Consider the following 22,083-nt stretch of genomic DNA (forward strand, 5'->3'; position numbering starts at 1 on the left):
GCCTGTTCAGCTGCGTCTACTCGAACAGTTTCTCCACGAATACGCGTCGAGCTTCTTCCCTTCACTCATTCTTTCAGATCAGCCTTAAATTATATGTTTTTCTGATTTCTCTTCACCGACATCAGAGCGGCTTTGTGCCGCCGCCGAGGCGGGCCGACCCGCCGCGGCTCGGCGTTCGGCGTTAACCTACAGCGAAGCAGCAGGAGCGAACAGGCAGGGTGCTGCTGCTGCTGCTGCTTTGTATTTATACAAGGTCACAGTCAGAACTTCTTCAGACTGAAATCAGGCTAAGAGCCGCGTCGATCGGCGTTCCGTTTGTTAAAACTCGGCTCGGATCCGAGACGAGCTCTGAGGGCCGGATCAGAGTGTAAAGGTTTAGACGACTCGCGCATCACAAAGGAAATAGTTTTATCTTCTGAATGCCGATGTTCATGAGGTAATCTATGGAGATAACGCCTTTTGAAGTCGTGAGTATCACACCAGGAATGTATGATTTTTATCTGGTCAGAGTGGAGATCGGTTCAAACAGGTTGATGATCCTATGTGTTTTTATTATTCTGTTACATACCTCACTGCTGCACAAATGTCTGGTCATTTTTTTTAGCTATTTCAGGATTTTCACATAATCTTTTCAAGTTGTCTTGAATTGTTTTTTCACTTATTTTCAGTCCATTACCTGTCCATAATCACAGCAATACAAAAAAAAAATCTTATCAAGTACTTTTGGTCTAGTTTCCAGAGCAAACATCTCAGTACACTTGAAATAAGACAAAACTAGCTTAAAAGTCATTTTCAGCAAGATTTAGGAGCCTATTTTAAGTAAATAATTTCTTAATAGTGATAAAAAAATATTACTTCCACTGGCAGATAAGTTATTAAAGATGTTTTACCCATAAAACATCAACAGACCCAGTTGATGTCCTGCTGATCACCCAGTTGAGCAGCTACAGTGATGACAGAGATCTAATCACTTAGGGGTGATTTTAATTTCAGCAGGGACAGAGAGGAAATTTGTTTAAATATAGTTAGTGTGATTTAACAAAAACACCAAACATAGCTCAGTTCCAGAAACGGAAAACAAGGTGATTCCCGGAAGCCTGTCAGATGAAAACCTGGCACAAAGTGAGGAGCTAAAGGCTGATGCATTTCTGCGCAAACTTTCTGTCTTTTAGACGACATTCAATACGTCAAACTGCAATCATTACCGCGAGTGAATAAGTCTGATGCTATAATTACAAAGGTTTGTTTGAACGTGTTGGTTGTAGTTTACGTTCAAACCTGAGATAAATCTAGTGGAGACATTTGAATGACGGAAAAGTGAGAAATGTTGTCATTATTATCAATATTCAACCAAAACATAAAAATGTTGTGTTTTCCAAATAACTTGCAGCCTTTTTCTTCTGTCTTGGCCTTCCCTCGGTTGAAAACCCACATTGGTGAGTAAGACGCTGTGGTCTGGCACAAGAACTAAAGTGAAACGAGTAAAGAAAGCAGCCAAAGTCCAAGGAAAATCTTGGAAGAGCTTTTAGAAAACCCGAGTAAAAACTGGGGAAGATAATCGTAAAAGAAAAACAAAGTCGCAAAATGTATTGAATGTTTGATCAGCGCCTTAAATGTGAACCTACTAGCAGATAACTGTTTTGCGGTCTGAGTAGCAAATTAAAGAGTGTTTTTGCGCTGCCGTGATGCGATGTGGAAACATGCAACTAGATTAAAAATGAGCAGTATTGACTAATAAGTCATTATCCTTTGTGCCAGTCTTCTGGATCAGCTCCTCGGCCTCCTTTCCTGCACTTCCTCTCCCTTCTTTGTCTCCCCCGCTTTGTTTCGGCGTCTCTCTGCCAGAGGATGTCTTTAATCAGGGCGTCAATCAGAGAACAACACATGTAAGAGAATGAAGTTAAATCCAATACGAGATGCGCAAGATAACGCAGCTGTTAAAAGCGTCAGCTGCCTGCTTGATAACAACCCTGTCACCCACATTAAGTCTCTCCCTCTTGCTCCCCGCGTTTTTCATTCTCTCTCCTCGGCACGTCTTTGCTCTTCGCCGCTGTCTAATCTCGCTCGCTTAATGGCGAAATGAATGGTTGTTAAATCTTTCCATCTCTTCATCAGTTTTTTTTTTTTTTTGTTAAATTGAAGGCGCTTTGCATCATAGTCTCCTTGGGGGTGATTATTGTTAACAAGAAGTCTGAATCTGGCCATTTCAATTGGATGAATTGAAATGAGATTTAAGATTATGGCACAATGAATCAGAAGCTACAAAAAAAAAAAAAAAAAAAGTCAAAACTCCAGAGTTAGGATCGCAAAGACAGGGAGTATTAAATTTTTTTGTTCCCCCCCTTCCCTCGGAGAGACAATTTTAAAATTTAAGAGGCTTGAATTAAAACAAGTCGCCTTTAATTAAACAAGCCTTGACCTTTCAATCACCTTTTCGCAGCTAAGACAAACAAACCGTCGCCTCTCCTGTACCGCGATGGGATTGAGGCAGATTAACCGGTTAATAGTCCCTCAGCAAACTGGACCGATTAGGTATGGAGGCACTGGGAGAACGAGCAGCCGGAATAGAAAGTCAGTTTTAAAAAACACAAGCAGACAGACAGCAGGTGATAAAACAGGACTAAAAGGTGGGCCTACCGGTAAAAGGGGGCGAAGACTGAAAGCTCGATCGAGCGCTGACAGAGGCTTAAACCAAACAGACATTTAACAGACACATCGATGGAGAGATAGTCAGTGTGGAGGAGCTGTGAATTAATCGAGGGTGACTGCGGGAGGAGAGGCTTCTGTCACCACCTGCAGGAGCCCGGGGAGGCAGTGCTCGGCTTTTAAACGGTACGGTTAAAGACGGCGCGATAAGATAGGACTGCGAGCTATTCATCACATTTATAGGAAAGGTGACATTTAGCCAGGCGACGGGTTGACATGTCTGCTCTGTAGCGGTGCAAAGGCCACGGGAAGGACAAAAAGCTTGTGCAAGTGTGAGTGATGTATGATTTTAGGTCATATTTTTGCATCGGTGTAGACGCTGAGTATTTTACATGACTTTAACCTCGGTCTCGTTTGTTGCTTTCTTTATAGCACTGGTCCAGAGGTAGGTCAGAATAAACCAAACCAACGAGGCAAAACCTCTGGCCCAGTTTTCACTTTTCAACTAGACAACAATCTGCTAAAAATGAACCACTTCCAAAGAATGACAAAGGGAATAGCAACATGGATTTTCTTGCTCACTTGTCTCGAATTGGTTTGCATGTTTCGCCCAGCATAATGAGTCATTTCTTTTACTCAATAAATGATCTGAAATGACCGTCTCAAATCTAGCGAGGGTTAAAAATACGACTGAGAATGTAATATTTGGATTTAATTGGATACCTTTTATTTTATTTTATCTTGATTTTAAAACTAGTTGGAGTAAAAAAAAACACCCAAAAACCTAGCAAAGCAACTGAATTTGAAGAACATTTAAAAAAATAGAGCCTGCTGACACTTCCAGCATTTCACTGGTTAGCTAGCATTAGCTTCCACTTGCTACTTAGCAGGTGAAAACAAATGTCTCAGGTAAATAACCATGACTTCTTGTGTGAACTTAAGTTATTCACAAAGCACATTTTGGTAAATATCTTTACTGTCTGTGTTGATAATGAGATGTTTACATTATTATACGGCATCATATTCATGTCTTATTTAATAAAATGTTCAGATCCAGATACCCAGTGCTTAGTGAAAACTATCTAATTTATGTCCCAACAGCATAAATCCTACATTTTGATCTAAGAAATAGGCCAGGAGTTGTTTTTTGTTAGTTTTTGTGTATAGAGAACAAGTTTACACACTTGAACATAGCAGCTAATACTAGCTAGCCGAGGGTAAAACTAGCTGGTTCTTGCTAGTTCCTATTAGTTGAACTAGTTGTTGTGAGATTTTGCCCCACAGATCCCGTCTTTTAGGTCTGACTGACACTTTGTCCAGACTATAAATATAATAATGAATGCAATCATTTGGCAGAAATATCTTGTCCAATCATTGTCACTTAATCACAATTTGGAGACTCTAACAAACCCTGCTGGGTTACGTTAACCCAGGAATGGATTGGTCCAGATCTGAACCAGGAGCGGGTGGGAAAAATAACCTAAATGGAGTCATTTTATCCCTGCAGTTTTTAACGTGCAGTTGTGTTCAAGCACATTTATGCCGATTTACATCTGAAAATGTGCAAATTCTTCCAATTGTTTGTGCTTGAAAGTGGCGTTGCATGCCTCCGTTCTGCAGTCACACCCATGTGACAGCTGTCACCTGCTAAACAAACACCTGTCACTTGTCAAGGTGAGTAATAATGCCCAGGTGAGAGGAAGAGATAAAGAAAGAGCAGGTAGGGCTTTAGAAAGCGCGGACACAGAGGGGACGGATGGAAAGCCCGAGATAAACCGAGGAGGAAAAATCAGCGCCAGACACAGTTCCTCGAGAGAGAGAGGACAGTGGACGAGGGCGGACAAGTTTAAAGGCAGAAAACAGGGGCAGGACATGAACTGTGGTAATGGGCGAGGGAGGGGAGGGAAAAAAAAGATGGGTGAGGAAGAGGAGGGAGAGTCCGCGGGGCTCATAATCCCCTTACAGACAGCTTTGTTGAGTGATTGATGGCCGAGTGCGCCACGTTAGAGCCAGGGCACATGGGGACGGGGCCAAGGGGGAGAGGGAGGGGGGGGCCACCATGACTGGAAGGATTATCTCTCCCGCAGTTTACACCCCCCACCCACCACCACCACCACCCAATCATCACCACCTCATCACCTCCCTCTCAACAGGGTCAAGTGGTACAACAGAGCAGGTTTTTTTTGTTGTTTCCACTCTCCCTTTAAAAAAAAAAAAAAAAAAAAATCCCTCTTTGTCCTGCATGATTGTGTTGTTTCAATGCGGCGATGCTGAGGGGGGGGCGGGGGGGGTGTAGGTTAGCAGCAGGGGAGGGGTGTACACAATCCTACGCAGGGCATGTACACAGGCGCACGCGCCCACGCATGACGCATGCCTGACATCCACACAGCAGCTCACAAGCAGGCGCATTAAGCTGCATCTATTCACCACCAAGCTGCACAGGCACTTAAACAAGTCCTTGAGTGTAATTCTTTTGTTCTACGAGTAAAGTCGTAACGGGGTCGCACACAAAAACATACGATTAAATTTAAGTTAAAACGTAAAGAGAAAGCTAAAGTGTTGATTAAAACGCAGTTGAATTGCAGCACTTAGACACGATAGCAGTCGTTGCTTTTTTTTATGTTGTTGTTGTTGATTTTTGGCTGCTATACAGCAGCTGCATTAAAGCTTCGAAAAATCTGATAGTGTGCCAGAACACACCTCGGAGGCTGGACGCGCTGCGGCGTTCAGCTGTGTACACAAACCGAGAAGCGCGTGCATACATGCAGCGGCCACCCAGCCATTCGGCCTCCAGATGGGCCCGGGCCCAACCGGGACCAGTGGCTTTACAGAAGCATGCAAAGTGGGCACAGCAAACACAAACACACATGGTTCCAGAGCAGCGACTCAGACAGACGAAGGGTTATTTTCGGAGATAAGCATCTCAAACATATGAGGATGCAAACACAAAGTGTGGCTCCAGTGTTCACGGCCCTGATCAGACGGCGTTTGTGATGTAAATAAATGATGCCCGCAGGTAATTACGATGCTTTTTCCACCAACAGTCAGGGTGTTTATGCTGCACCGTTCGACTGAAAATCTAAACTTTTAGTGGAAAAATACACATGAACAAGTCAGAAGCATTACACATCTTTATTTATCTATGGTAGATTGCCAAACCTTTCTTGTTTTTATAGACATATGCTGAAATAATAAAAGTGAAGTCCAGACACACGACGGGTTTAAAGGCAAACTGCCTGTTATTCAAACTGTTCAGATTTTGTTTAAAAGGTCGCTTTAAGAAAAATAATCCCACAGCACGACCCCGCGACATTTTCTTCCCCCAAACTGATTTGCTTAATTTTTGCATTTCACTTGTAAAAACAGGCCCAAACAAATGCAAATATTTATTACAGTTTCACTTTTGATGCCACAAAAACCTGTCTCTAACATCCACAGATGCTCAACGCAAAACTTCAGTCCCAAGTATGAACTTTTTTATTTATTTTATTTTTTTAACATCAACACTTCTCTGCATTATCTCTCTCTGTGTGGTGGGGAGAGAATAATAGGAAGAAAAGAGTGCGCTCCATCTGTTTTCTCCTCCCTCCTGCGGTTAGGAACCTGCGATGCAGCTGCGCCATAAAAGAGAGCAAAAGCGATGCAGAGGAGGAAAACTTTGAGGAAGGGAGGTCAGCTAATGAGGGAAGAGGCTTCCTGGGTTTGCAGAATATTCCAAAGAAAGGCCGCTTTGCGTGTGTGCCGACAGTTACTCCCAAATTACTTTGACGCCGCAGTGATAAGCAATCACGATCATTCATTCCGCCTTCTCTCCTGAGGTCCCATTTACTGCTGGACAGTGATGAGCAAATGAGGAGAAACAGAGACTCCAGATCAAGAACCACCCACAAAGAAGGAGCGTAACAAAAGAAGCTGTTGGGTGGGGGGGAAAAAAAAAAAAAAAGGAAACAGAAAAGGAGGAGGAGATGAGAGCAATTTATTAAAAAAAGAGAGAGAAGGAATAAATTTTACTGTCTGCCAACCAGCTGTAACATGATAACGGCTTGGATATGTGGAGAAGGAAACTTAGACTGGTGAGTCAGGCAACGAGAGAGAGAGAAAGGGAGAGAGAGAACGGCAAACGAAAAGACAAAGGAATTGAAAGGGAGATTAGCGTAGAGAAGTGGACTGGGTTTTGCAGACGACGAGAGGAATAAGAGTGCGTGTGGGAGAGTGTGAAGCCAGAGAGTCGAGTGTGTGTGAGGGCTTTCAGTGGAAGCTCGAGGAAGGGAGCTCTTTTGTTCATGGGGAGCAACAGAGAGAGAGAGAGAGAGCAGAGATGGAGGAGAGGAAGAAGGGATTGAGGAGTATGCTGCTGATGAAAAGAGAGAGAAGGAGGAAGAGGAGGAGGAGGAGGAGTGCACCTCAGAGGAAATTCAAACCCTCCACTTGGACTTTCTCCAGCACTGGAAGCAATAACATTTTTTCATCTGTGCATGCATGAGAATGTGTGTGAATATTCAGGGCCCGCCGCTGTGCGCACGCACTGCCTGTGAGTTCAGCGCAGCTCATACACCAACGCTGGTGTGTGTCAGCGTTCGCCGGGAGACCGGAGGACAAAAAGGCGAAAGAGAGACAGAGCGGAGGAGACCAGGACCGCCTGAAAGCTGCTCCGTCATTTCAAGAGCCGGGGTATCAGACGACGGGACGTGGAAACATCAGCAACAATCCATTCTACCGCGGCTCTCTGTGCAAGACGGATCACATTAGAGTCACTTGTTCACGACGACACGGCGCAAAAGCGGAGGCCTCACACTGGAAAACGCTGCCGTTTGGAGGCAGTTGGGTCGTTTACTTTAGTTTGGTTCTTAAATCATTCTTTCAGCTGGAGACACTCACATGTAGCTGGAAAATGTCCGCCGTTCAGGCAGTGGGAAGTTGTTTTAGCTCGACAACCATTTTGTTTTAGTTGTTTTAGTGTGACAACTGCGCATTCTTGAGATTATCCACAGCGAGTCTGGAAGCCACGACTGAGCATAACTTTCTGAGTCTAAGAAAAACAACAAGGCTTTCAGGACTGTTTAACTTTAAGGAAAACAAAGGAATGTTTTTTTCTGTTTTGTTCCATCGCACAAACCCAAAAGCTGAATAAACAATCCAATATACAAGGGGATTCAGTTGCTATCTTATTTAACCAGAAAAAGAAGTTGATCAATTCCCTCTGCTTCTCACTTGACTGCTTTACGTAGCTTTTAGCCAGACCAACAAACCACGACTAGAAAAAGAAAAATACCTTAAACCTCATTTAACCAGTCTTGATTTGGCTTACGTCACTTCTAGTTTTAGCATTTCCTAGATACTGTTTGGCTTCTTTATGGAATCCAAGACAGCACTTTTATAATAATTATAAAAAACTCATTCATAAGTTTACATGTTGTAAAATGTTCAAGCTGAAGGTACTGATTTCAGTATCTTGTATCTTAACTGTGACTAAACCAGCTTTTCAGCTAACCCTACGTTAGCCGTAGCATTTGTTCATAATTTCTTATCTTTGATTCAGTAATTTAGTGTTAAACAAGCCAATATTTGAAGGCCAGTGCTTTGATGTGTTTAAACCAGCAACATTTACAAATTCATACTGATTTTATCAGGATATTATTACATTTGGAAATTATTATAGTCTGGAGCTGTCATAGCAAAATCCTAACTAGTAGCAAACTAAACATTTCTTGCTGTTTGCTACTTGCTAGTTTTGGGGGGGTTTTGGTTGGAATCTGAGCCAAGTTTCATTTGGTCTAGTTTCTACATTTGATGCTAAGCTAAAGTTACAAACTACTTGCAGCAGTCAATGTCAATGCATAAAACCATAACTGTGAGCAAAGCCTGACTTTTTTTTTTATTATAAAAATGACATTTAAAAAAAATGTGTAAACGTCATTAAAAACCGACAAACTATTGGTCTTGCTCTGGAGAAAAACATTACACAGGAAATGTGTACTTTTTTTTATGTATTTGGAAAACTACTGCAATTTTCCACTTCTTTGTTAAAGCTTAACTTAAAATCAGGATATTGACAAAAAGAGTCACATTTCTAGAGGACAATGACTGGTTTACCTTGCACAGCCACAATGAGGATCGCCGTGGTTCTTAACTTTCACCACATTTTAAAATATTTTCTTCTCGATAACTTTGAAAAAGGCAATACGTTTTTTGTTCGGATAAACATGTGGCACGGTGAAGCTTTCCCAAATCTCTGTATAGAATTTCTTCAAGCTTAAGAGACATAAACAACTCTCAGCGGTGGCTGAAAGTCCTTAAAACGAAACGGCAGAATCGCTATCGAAAACAAGAGTTAACCCAATCTTAAACTTTCATCACAAACTCGCATTTTTATGTCCGAACCACTTAAATTAGGCCCTACACAGAAACCAGTAAACGAGGCATGAATTTTCCCCCTTAACACATGCCAAGGTCAGCCTCTCCAAAGACTATAACAATGATGGGCTAATGCCGAAGCCAGATGCTTTACGCTCGCTCTACGGTCTTTTAACTCCTAATTAGAACTACGCATACGTGTGCACAATCAAGCAACTAAGGAAAAGAAAGTGTGAAGCCTGGAAAAATAATCAGACTGCTGGGGGAACGGCGTGGAGAATATTGCAAAAGATCTGAGGTGGAGACCTAAGCTTTTGCATGTAGGGGCTAATAAACGTGTTCCTTTACTGGAAAGCCAGGTTTCAATATGACTGGTTGTTATTAACGTGGGGAACGCCAGACCAAGACAGCATTTCCCACCAAAGCCTCTTAGCATGAGGATCATCTCTGACCTATTGTGAGTCAATGGTAAAGATTACGTTAAAGCTAAGATGCTTGGGAGTCCTGGGAGTAAGAGGTCTCTCACAAGAGACCAGACAGCTATACAGCCAAAGGACCCCATGAACACACACACACACACGCACACACACACACACACACACACGCAGACATGCAATCTGAGTAGTGTTTTGTAGCCGAGCAGTGAGAAGTTGTTCTGCTTTGTTAACACACTGCTTGCAGGCCGGGTGATTCATGTATGCTTACTTTTGTGGCTCTTTGTGTTTCTGCGAATCTCAGGATAACAGCCTCTCATGCCAAAAATATCAATTCAAATCAGGTTATTTAAAGCAGGGCCCACCTGCAACCACTCCATCACATCCAAATGCAGCTATCTGCTTGTGTTTGTTTGACTTTCTGATTTTTTTTTTTTGTTTTTTGCCATCCCTGGAATTACTTTATAAGTCTGCGTTCCATTTGAGCTATGAAAAACGGGAAAATATTCTCGTAAACTCGCCGTGTCAGAGCAGAGAATACCAAAGCGCTTTCAGACTCTACAACAATCAAGAGAACGTTGGGACTGCTTTCTCGTTTTTGGTCTTTCTGTAATCCTCGCAATGCATCTGTCGGCAAACTGGAGAAAAACAGGATGGAATGCAAATTACAAGGCTTCATCCTGAACCGAAGTGAACTCCGAAAATTGATTAAAGAGCGGAAGAGCAGCTTTCCTGTGGAAGGGATTGATTTGGCTTTAGGCTAATGAAGTCTATCAACACATTGTTCAGCTGCCATCATTTCGGCCACCCTAAGTTATACAACTGTCTCCTGACTGCTGTAAAAGCCCAGTATGTGTTTGTAGCGTATCGTCATATCATATGAATTCAATAAAATATAGATCGGGGGGAAAAAGGCTAACCACTCAATTGCTCTTTGATAAGTTGATCAAAGAGCTCTTTCTGCCCTAAATGTCAATAAAGTCCTTAAAAGCTTACTAGGTTTCATGCTGGACCTTACCAGGGGCTAAATATTATGGAAGTTGTCAGTAATGAGGAATGAGGGGTGAACTCGGCTGTATTTGAGCAGGAAGCAGCTAGTCATGGTGGTGACCTACCGATCATCAGTCACTCTCCCTGTCTGAGCCAGTAGCTTTGTCAAACCCGGATGGCCTCCCAAACCATCAATCTCTCTCCTCAGTCAACCCTCTCTTGCACTTCAGTCCTGCTTTTCTGTGCCTGTCAGCTGTCTTGCTATCTTCTATCGTTGCCTCATCCCGTCCTGACAACCCCCCGCTCCTTCCATTTTTGCCCTTCTGCTCATATTGGTCTAAGATGTTTGCCAAAGCTTCAACTGTGACACGGCACAGCTGTCCACCAGTAAACCGACTCATTCGTCTCTCTTGTGTAGACGCACACACACACACATGCTCCCTCCTTAACATTCAGCTAGGAGAACCATTTCGGGCCCGCGTCCAATCGCCGCTCTGCGTTGACGTCCATTGGCAGACGGAGAGAAGGGACTGATGGAGTTCTGCTGCTGAAGAAAGTGACGGGATGTAAAGACCGACAATAGGGATGAGTTCTGGCAGGAACAACGAACCAACTGCTAGATAAGAACACAAAACATTAGTGTCTTGCTTTGCATTTTACAATTTACACATAACTGGATGCCGGGCCATGCAAATCAGGATTCAAGAGCCGTGTTGCCTGAGGGGGAAACAGGTGCAAAACCACTTTTAAAGGTATTGTTTTAATGAGTCAATTCAGGGATTACAATGGTGCACGGTGTTATTACCATAGGAGTGCCTCAACTTGTTGTCAACATATTTTTCAATAATTTACCAGTAGGTGTTGAATGCGTGGAGGTTACTGCAGAAAGTAGTGTGCAAAGCATTTCAACCGCACCATCTGTCAGTCTTCTGTATCCACTCCATCCAGAGTGGTGGTCACCAGGACATCACAAAACAACAATGAGACAAAGGCAATCATGCAAAGTATGCCCCAGAGCCATAGGAGTGTCCCTGAGAGCATGGAGAGAAACCATCAACCGTTTTCCACCTGTCTAACGGTATCAGACTGCAGTATCTGACCTGGGTGTTCCTGTAGGTCCGAAGGGTAATGTAGATCCTCTAATGCTTTCTGGGTCTGCATTGGGGTTTCTTCACCAGGAAATACATACAAAATGAGGCGCCACATGTCTAAACGTGTCTAAATGTGTCTAAATGTGGAAGAGTAGCTTCTTTTTCTGACAGGGCTTCTCACAGTTGAGTCCTGTCACCTTAAGGAGGCAGATCATTTCAGTCTTTTGTATCAAGAGTCCCTTCTTTTTGGTCAAGTTTAAGATCTTATGACCGAATATGAAGGTTTGACTGGATACAGACCCAAAAATCAAGAGCCCGACTTTTCACCGCAACGGACCAGAGCAATGCTTGCATAACAGAAGAAGGGGCACCAATATATTCTCTGTTATACTTGGTCTCTTCTGCTTCAGCCTCCAGGTGGAAACTATGGGCTCAGACTTGCAGAACCCAGGCATAAAAAAGCAAAAACTATACCAATGAAGATCTTGCTGTAATGCAACTGTGCGACTATGTAAACCACTCCTAATGCCTTTATCTTTCCCTGAGTAGTTCATTTCTTGCACCTGCCCATAACACACCAGGCCCCTTTTTAATAAGAAGGAAAATGTTCAGACTTGGCATGAAACCCAAGAGAGTCATCGTCCTTTACTTGATCATCCAGTAGATCCCAAGCTTTCAATAAATGGCTCTTTATTGTCACTTTCTGTGCGTCAAAGGGTGGTGTCTGGTTTTCTTAATAGATCCAACTCAAGCAGACGGAACAAATTGTTCCAGCACCTAAGGATCCAGATTGAAATTAGTTCTGTGCTAAGTTAGCTGCTGTGAGCATAAAACGGAGCAAAACAAGACCTTTGCACACGTCTGTTGTTAGACGCTTCTGGAAACGAGCTGAATGCAGGTTGAACTGATCTTCCTACGCAATCAAAACAAGACTCCAGCACTTAATAACAGTGTAAACTACCAGATAAGAAGATTTGCGTGTGTCGCACTCGAAACATCTTGCAGCTTGTAAAATCTTAACACCCGGGTTAGTGTTTCTCGTGCAAACACGCACCTGCCGGCACATGAGAATCCAGAAGCACTAATTAACAATAAACGTCCTTCCGCCGAGATGCTGTTTATCTGGAGCGACGCCAGAGTCACTGCTGCAACGTGAGCCAGATTCAGCACAGGGGGAAGATGTGCGAGGGAACAAACTGAGCCGAGGTTCAAATAGGGAGGGAGTACATGGATGGAGGTGGAGGTTAAAGCGATTATGAGAGGAGGAGGAAACGAACAATGTGACGGAGGCTGGTTGGCCCCCTTGTCCTGTACATATAGTCGGATTCTTTGTGCCCCCCGGAGGGGACGAGGATTGACCTGGCCCAGTCCGAACGCTGCCAGGAGGATTGGATGATCCTGCTTAGGCAGAGCGTGCTGTGAAGCAAGCTAATGAGAGGCCTGTGTGTACGAGGGGCTCCGAGTTCAGACACACAGGGCAGTCTGCCCGGTGATGCTGGGACACATGTGACCCCGTCAGACCTATGGCCTGGATTACTGTTACCACCGCCACCCTGCGAAGAGCCTGCGCGTCTCTGAGCCACGTTTCCAGGGAAGGGGGGAGAGAAAAACAAGCTGCTTGTTCCTGTACGGGGTTCAACATTTTTGAACGAGCTCAGCCAGCCGTGCACTTTTAATCTGCTTCATCCTAAACATCAGCACTTTTAACAATTACAAAAATCCCAAAGTCATTTCTGAAGCTCACGGAGGGTGGTGGGGGGCGGGGGGGAGGCAGGGGAGTAAATTAGTTCTTGAGCTAACCCCAGCATATTTACAAGAGCGCTTTATGGCTGTTATGATGTTGATGAATGTGCGCCGCCCCGGCCAAATAAACTTATAATCGAGCGATAAAATAATGAATGAATTCCTCCTGGAACAACAATCCGTGACGGGTGCCAATAACCTCACCTCTCCTCTGTGTGTGTGTAGGTGTGTGGGTGTGTGTGTGTGTGTGTGTGTGTGTGTGTGTGTGTGTGTGTGTGTGTGTGTGTGTGTGTGTGTGTGTGTGTGTGTTCACATCTGCTGTACCTTGTTTAGCATCTTTCCCAAGTGCATTTAGTTGCAGGCACATTGGTGCCTGCAACTAAATGGACCACACACTTTCTACATGTGTCCAACAGAGACGGGAGCAGAGCTTGAGCCTCTCGAAGAGATCAGTGTATCTTATGGGGCTTTTATGTGAAAAACAAACACAAAGTGATGCATAATTAGGAAGTGGGAGAACTATAATATGTGTGGAGTGCATGCATAATCTGACAACCCACAATAACATTTTGTCCAGTCAACTTCTTGACTTTTCTCGGAAGATTAAAGTCAGAATTCTGAGAATTAAATAATGACCTGAGCTTTCTTTACTGTTTGACAACTGGAATCTCTTGGAAATGTATTTCTTAGACCCGCGTTTGTTGTGAATTGGTGCTACTACAAATAAGCAAACCGAATCGAATCGAGTTTTAAAAATCAAAGCATATTGTGTGTCGGGTGGCCCAGTCAAAGTCCAGACCTAAATCCAATTAAGAATCTGTAAAGCGGTGTTCACAGGTCATTTCCCTTCAGTTTGACTGAGCTCCAACTGTTTTGCAAAGAAGAATGCGCAATTTTTTTATTAGTCTGTCACATAAAAGCCAAATAAAACGCATTAAAGTTTGCAGCTTTAATGCGACAGAACGTTCCCCTTATGGCGTACTTTTGCAATACATGCGAAAGTTTCGCATGTACTTTCACCCGACAAGTCGCATACCTGTCCGTCCTGCCTGCCCCGCAACACCCAAAGAAAAGAAGAAACAAGAGGAAAAAAGAGATTTCAGCCTCTGGCTGGACTTGGCTGCTCTCGTTTTCCTCCTTCTTCCCCTGGCCTTTCTATCCTGCCACATCAGCTGAAACTTCTTTTCACAGCTCCTGTTGCTCTCAGCTCGTAAACTCACGCACACTCCTCTTTTTCACCAAAAGGGGAAAAAAAAAAAAAGGTAGTGGGAGACGGAGTCTGGGTTAACAGGCAGCTTGTGCAATGTGGTTCTTATTATTTTAGCCCCTTTCTTTCTCCCACTCTCACACTTTAAAAAAAAAAAAAAAAAACACAACAACTAGACGTTGTCTAATTAAATCGCCTAAGGAGATTAGCTGCAGGCACTTCTTCTTAGTTACAGTGTGGATGAATACATGAGATGGGTGGATTCCATGCGGGTGAGAGCGGGCGTGGAGTTTCGGGTGTGAGAAAGACACACCACAGACATGACATCCTGTTTGACCCGCTAATACGTCCTCCACTGGCAGCCGAAATGCCCTCACCTCACCGCCGAGATACTTCCTGCTTCCTTTTATCTCCTTATTATATTTCTCTTTTTTGTTGGAACACTTAGCCTAGTTATAGCTGGCCTTTTATACGGCGCCAATTAGTTGCTGATTAATGAATTATTAAGAAGCATGTGAGTGGATGAGGGGGGGGGAGTTTAAAATTTAATGTGGATCTTAAGGGGAATAGTTGTACTACAAGCCACCGCAAGCACCCAGCAAGCGTTTACAATAATCCACAGCCGTTTACTAAAGTATGGAAAGAGAGAGAAGGGGGAAAAAAAACGAAAAGAGAAAGCAGATGCTGAAATTAAACTGGCAAAAAAGGCCAAGGAAACGTCAGAACTCCATATGCCGTGATCAGAGAAAGCCAAAATCTTCTTGGACCTTGCTCGTATTCTCAGCTCTGGGTTTGTGGGGGGGTCACCTTCCACCCCGGCGACCGCTCCATCATTACACCGCCACTACACCCTGCCCAAAGTCCCGAGCTGTAATGTAAGATTCGATCTTTCATTAGGGTGGCCGTGTAAGACCAATAATGGGAGATGCTGAGATAAGGATAATGTATGTCCGAGGCCCGGGTGTTGGAGAGCCGGGGGAGGCCAGGGGAGGGAGGGGGGCGGAGGGTTCTTCCCAAGGTGATCGTTCCGGTTCAGTTCCCTCTTCCTCCAGCAGAAACTGTATTGGCACTTGAGACTTAACTGCTATTGATTTACTTAGGGTTAGGACTATCTCTGCCTCCTCTCTGCTCCCTCTTCTGTTTTCCCTTTTCTCTGTTTATGGTTCTCCCTGAACACCTCTGTCTCTTTCCCTTTCAGTCAGGCTGCAGTAATTTCAGTGGGGGGTCAATAAAAGGGTGGATGCAGCACTCTATGACCCTAATCTAAAGTTTACAGCTGACGCTATCGACCTGGCGGATGATGTCGTGCGCTAACGCTGATGTCAGAGTGTTCACTGCATGGCCAGCCATTATCATGGATGTCCATGAGCATCTTTCTTTTTTATGGCTATTTCCAGTCATTGTCTCATCTGTTTTAAAAAAAGATGTTGATATTTAGACGTTTCCAGTAGGTATTTATTTAAGCCAAACAAAGACAATGAAAGTCAAACTTGGTTAGCACATGTTTAGAAATCAACAGATGCTTTTACGTCGTTGGCTTTGCACATTTCCAACATGTTTTCTTGTTGTTTTCAATTTTCTAAAGTTGGGTAGAAAACCTGAAATGCTAAGATGTCAAGCAGGTTTTGAATGTATTTCTACAATAGGCTACGTTTATCGAAAATGTTGCTAAAACTTCGTGTTTCCGCTGTATAACTTGTTACCAATAATGTGGCAATAATGTATTAAATGAGAATAGGTTCTTTTGTACAAGTACGTGAAACACAAAAGGTGCTTCTTTTTTTTTCAAAATGTCATGAAGAATGCAAATAAACACACAAAATTATAGTGATTTTCATTTTCCTTTGTCTTGTAAACAGCAACTGCAACATCAAAAAAGTTGTTTTTGCATAAATTAACTAAAAATTCAAAAACTACTCCAAACTAAATAAAGCAAAAATTGTTTTGCACGTATAGAAAACGATCTGCTTTTCTCCCCAAGTCTTATGGTGTCATTACTGCTGTGTAGAAGTATCATTATTTTTCTATAGTGCCTACAGTTGAGGAGTTACTCAAAGAGTAGAGCGCAATGACATCATATCTCCTTCAAGATGAGACAAATGCACCAGAATATTCCTACTTTCAGCCTTTTTATTGGTTCATTTTTCACTATTTTTACAATATTTTGTCTCTAAAACCAAAATATCTAAGTAAGAATAGTAACAAACATATAGGCAGTGTTTAAGTGTGCAGGCATTAAATAGAAGTAGGCCGGGAAGAAATGGCAACGCGACCAGGAGCCGTTTTAATTACTAACATGAGGATTTATTCATCATACACTGCAGTGTGACGGTATTACAGCCACAGATGGCTCTCTTTCCTGCGTCACCTCTCTCGTCCCCAACACATTTTTTTGTTTGCATCATTGACGGCTGCAGCGCCGTAATTAGTAGCTGGATGTGACACATGTTTCCAATTTGCTACGTCTGGTCATTGCACCGAAGGGAGGGAATGACAGAGCGAAGAAAGGACAGACGGAAACCGACAGAAGGAGGGAGAACGTAGAGATGGGGAAGCGTGGAGAGAGGCGGTTTGAGGTGGGGGGGAAAAAAAAAAAAAAAGATGGAAGATGAGGTGGAGGGCAGGCTGCAGGTGGACGGTCCGCACTTCAAAGCTGCGTATTGAGAAAAGGTCCAGAGGTTAACAATGCGACAGTCCATTTGCTTCGCAAGGCAACATGTGACCCAAACGCGAACTCGCTCCGCCACCTGATTGATACAGGCTACTGCTCCTGCTTGCTCTTCGCCTCATTTCAGGGCTAAAGAAGAAAAACACAGATGTGTGTGTGTGTGTGTGTGTGTGTGTGTGTGTGTGAGTGTGTGTGTGGGCTCCGGGAGCTTCTCGCTGGAAGATGCACACTATTTAAACAAGCAGCGGCTCTCAACATATTTCAGCCCTGAGCAAAAAGCTATTTCGCCCCGGGGTTAGCCGAAACTAAAGTACAGCTCTTGTCAAGTAGGCAGCAAGGAAGAAACAAGCACATGAAAGTATGTAAAAGCACCAAGAAAATAAACTCACAGAATGACTAAGCTGATTAACTATGAATAGTAAGCTCCATGAATAAGCCCCGTAGTATACAATGGGCTTTGTACTTTGAATATATGAGTGAGTAAATCTGCAGGAATGACTGCAGAGTCTGGCGTCTAATTGCCAGCCGGGCCCCGTCCGCTGAGCCCTGACATCCACCCAACGCTAAAACTCCATTAGGAGACAATGGCGTGGAATCACCTGTAAGGCCTCAAAAAAAGCCAAAGCTCTTTTGCTTCCTCGCTGGAAATTACCCTCCCGTGTCCGGCTCTTACACTCCCCCGTTGGGCGAATCCACCCACTGCTGACAAAAAGCCCTCATTAAGGGCTCCGTGCCTCACTCCACAGCGGGGGCCCACGCACGGTCGCCTCTGTGAGGAGAGGTGGTGGTGGTGGTGGTGGTGGTGGAGCTGCTCGGGGCAGGCCGTGGCCTACAGCATGTGAAAACCTGTTAGTCCCCCCCGAAACAAAAAAAAAAGAAAAAGAAAACAGAGAGCGCCTCTGGCATGGGTGTGAGCCGAGGATGGTTTTGGGGGGTTGCCATCGCTGTCTTTCCACAATGAGCTGTGTAATGTCGGCACATTCAGCAGGAACACGAGCTATTCAAGACCAGCGTTCCATGCTGGCAGTTTTTCATCAAGCTGGAAAATATCTGTACTCTAATTTATTCCCAATTTCACCTCCACACAAGCAGCCACCACCACCACCACCACATCCTCCTCCTCCACCTCCTTCCAGGCCCAGCCACCACTCAGACAAATTGGCAGAGCTGCGAGGTAAAGTGGTGTCGGCCGTTAAGGGTGGACAGAGGAGAGGTGTTTAAAATGGCATTTCCTCAGTCTATAATGCCCAACACCTCCACCAGAGGGCATGGAGGGAGGGAGGGGGGAGGGGGGGGGGACGCAAATGAGGGACGCAAACACGAGTGGCCAAGTGGGCAACGTATGGTGATTTAGAGCCGCACCGGCGATCAACCTGAGCTCTAATCAAGGTCAGCCAGCAGCAGCAATTACAGCGTTAAATAAGAGTCTTTATAGCTGCAGTTCCCAGGGATTTTTCCAACACTGGTGCCACCGACTAAGAGGGAGAGAACCCAACCCTCCAGATATCAAACACTTTTATGTGCATATGTGTTTTGGCATATGTTTTTTCACTCCTCTCCCCTTTTTGTGGAGAATGTTGTTGCTTATTTTTGCTTTAATTACCATAAAGGTCATGAAGACATTTTTTTTTTGTCATTAAGGCATTCTTCAGGTTTAAAATCCAGAAAGAGTCAAAGTGACCAGAGTCTCCTTCAGACACAGAGCAAAAAAATAAAAAATAAAAAAAATAAAATCCAACCCTCCCCCACCTGTTGCTACAGGTCAGATGACTGAAAAAGGGGGGTACTAAAACTTTTCCTTGCTCAAAAATGGACAAATTTGGCCGCTCAGAAAAGTTTACACCAGTAAAAATTACACTTTGCGCATAACTACTAGACTAAGAACAAGCAGAGTGTCTGTAAAGCAGCAGACCGCAGGCTAGCCGTCGGAGCAGATAGCTTGTCTAATTAACAAGCTAATCTCAGCTTGTTCTACTCGTTTCACTCTATAATCATGCACTTGTCTCGGAAGTTTCACCCAATTTCATTAGATTTTAGCCGCAAATAATTACACCAGTGTGATTTACTGGTAGCAGCGCAACCCGACAATAATATTTCTCTCCGTCTGACAGACTCAAACACTTTGCAATAGAGCTTGCATGGAACTATGTGTGACACTGGGTAAATACAAGCCATTCAAAGTGCTCATAAACTACATACACCTACAACCTTCACTACATTTTGTGTGTCTGACAGAGATACTGAGTATTGAACTCGGAAGGAATCGACATTTCCAGTCAGAATTACAACTCGAAGGAAAGTTATTATCATATTTTCACCTGGCAACTTGGAAAATCTGACTTCAGATTACAGAGAACACACCATGAAGAGCAAAACGGTAAAAATGCGCTCAGTATTAAACATTCTGCAAAAAGAAAGCATCCAAACGCCGACTTCATTTAACGGGAGTTTGATCTAAATTGTTGCTGTGCCCTTTGCATTAGAAAAAGAAATCTTATAACATTAGAGGAAATAAATAGAGTATGAATATCTGATCGTTTTCTGTTCGAAATAAAACTGTGTTGTCCCCCCCCCCTCCACCCCCATCCCCCCATCCCCTCCCCAGTTAACAACTTTCTAGAGCCGCCTCTGCTTTCCAGGAGAAACAACCCGCATCAGATTGGCTGTGAAGAGCAGACTGGCGTTTAAAGCTTAGAACAAAAACACAAACCGCTTTTAAAGCTTTCCCTGATAACGAGATGACCGCTCAGGTTAGTAACAGGAGGCTGTGCTCTGAGGAAGGCCTGCTCTCTGACTTCATCTTGCATGTCATGCTGCATCGCTCTCCTCCTCGGGAGTTTTCTTAGTTCCGTTCAATCCAAGCCCGCTTTCTGAAAGGAGTGAACTTTTCTTTATGATTTCAAACTTTGAGCTCAGACCTGCTGTTCGGTCTTACCTTTCGTTCATGGAGTTCCAGTAGATGGGCTCCATGTTGCTGGCGGTGGTTCCCAGTAAATCCAGTAGGAACACCAGCAGGACCCACAATCCATTCCCGCTCCTTCGACACGCCATCTCAACCCTGACACCCAGCATGTGGGGCCCCATCGAACAGAAGAAAGCAACAATAATCGCCCGGAGGGGCTGGCAGAGCTGCCTTTTTTTTTTTTTCTTTCTTTCTTTTTTGCAGCTAGCCGCTTTAAAACAATGGATCAACCGATCAGGATGAAAGGCATAAAGAGTTAAAGTGGGATTAAAAAGCCAGCCACGCAAAACCACATGGATCCGAAACGCTGAATGCTGGAGGAGAAACTTGTTCAATCCGTGCGTCCTGATCTCCAAGTCGACAGGTTCTTCTGCGCACTAGTTCAGAGCCGTTCCCACGACTTCCACATTCATTTCTCGTCAGAAACAAGTTTCTTTAAATATATGAAGGGAACCCAGAACACTAGGGCTCAAGCAGATCTCCACTGAATTGGATATTTTTAACAGATTATCGCCTCCAGAAAGCGGATTCTGAAGCCTTTTCTGTGCGCCCTAATTGTCTGTTTTCCTCGCTGAACAACGTTCCCTTGTTCTCTTTGGCTCTCTCTGTCTGATTTCTCTCCCATTACCTTGTTCTGTCACGTCCGAGCATATCTGGCTCAGCTGGATTTAAATATGGTCACTTTGTTTAGGAGACGAAGACAAAAGAGGAATAAAAAATTTAAAAAAAAAAACAGCTGGGAATGTGTTTAAAATGAGAAAGATGCCACTTGTATCCACAGCTCCATCCTCATCAAAAAAAGAGACGTGTTGATGCTCAGGGAGTCAAGTACAATCCTTTCTCTCTCTTTTTTTTGCCAGAAAATGCAGTAAATCCACAAAATATGTTCGTTTCTAGAGGGGGGGGGGGGAAAGGAAACCAAGATCCAGCTCGAAAATTAATCCGAGAGCAAATTCAGAGGACAAAAAAAAACTGACACGAACAAACCAAAGAGCTCTTAGAAAAGCGAGAACCTCCTAACGATGCCACACGCAGGCCGGCGTGAAACTTGTGAAGTGGTGAAGAAAATAAAGATGCGACTCAGTGGGCATCGGTCCCGCCTGGAAACGGACGTCTTTCCGACGGAGCGCAGGAACGAAACGGCCCGAGGAGCGCGCTCCGTGCAGTTATCTCATCCGTCTGTGCGCCTCAAAATCCCACCGGTTTGACTCGCCCTAATGCTCGCAGCGCACTGACAGAGCGACTGGCTTGTTTGAGAGGAGGCGGAGGAGGAGGAGGGGAAAAGGGGACGTGGATGAATGGAAAAAAATCCCCATCCTCCGACTGGCAAGCAAGGCAGGGCGCACGGACGGAGCGCAATTCTTCCAGGCTCTCCGCGGAGAGGGGAGGAGAGCGGACCTCCTATTCTCCTCCTCCTTTTTAGTTTCAGGAGGGGGGCCCCCCAGACTTGGACCTCTGGACTCCCAGGCGCTGTATTCTGCCTTCAGACACTAAAGAACTCCCCCCCCGTAGTACGCACACGCACACACACACGCACACACACACACACCGCTTTTAGAGGCTCACCAATCTGCTGAGCAACCTGACTGAAGAGTAAGAGCGCCCTCAGCGCACTTGCAGCGCATCACACGGAGGGTTTCACTGGGACAGATGAACCCAGATGCAGTTTCAGAACCATGCCCACCTGACATTCTGTACGAGCTCTAAATGTGTTTCAGAGAACAGCATCCCCAAGTGGAGCAGTTACTGGAGAGCGATGGCGCTACTTTTAATTGGGTTTCAATTAATTTCAGGAGGGAGAAAAAAATGCATCACGATGGGGAAAATCCAGGTGTAGCCTGGTCTAAACAAGGGAGAGTCTGCATGTTTCAGGATGCAGAGGAGCCTCTCCATCCTGCAGCAGCAGCAAGGTGATGAGCTGGGTGACAGGATCTGCCGAGGACCACACACGCACATGCCAACACACACACACACACACACACACCTCT

The 22,083-nt window shown here is 44.4% G+C and overlaps 1 protein-coding gene across 2 annotated transcripts in view; it reads right to left on the bottom strand.

Moving 5' to 3' along the window:
* efnb3b (ephrin-B3b) overlaps positions 1–21,784 on the bottom strand; it is a 113,592-nt gene extending 91,808 nt beyond the window's left edge. The window contains exon 1 of one of the 2 annotated variants that reach the window (XM_008435563.2): positions 20,069–21,784. In XM_008435563.2, the coding sequence (XP_008433785.1) occupies positions 20,069–20,217 (149 nt within the window). In that variant the 5' untranslated portion in view covers positions 20,218–21,784. The remainder of the gene's footprint in view (positions 1–20,068) is intronic. The other variant, XM_008435562.2, reaches the window with a different exon arrangement.
* Positions 21,785–22,083: the final 299 nt, after the last annotated feature.

This window comes from Poecilia reticulata, linkage group LG18 (genome assembly GCF_000633615.1).
Source record: "Poecilia reticulata strain Guanapo linkage group LG18, Guppy_female_1.0+MT, whole genome shotgun sequence".
Lineage (NCBI taxonomy): Eukaryota > Metazoa > Chordata > Actinopteri > Cyprinodontiformes > Poeciliidae > Poecilia > Poecilia reticulata.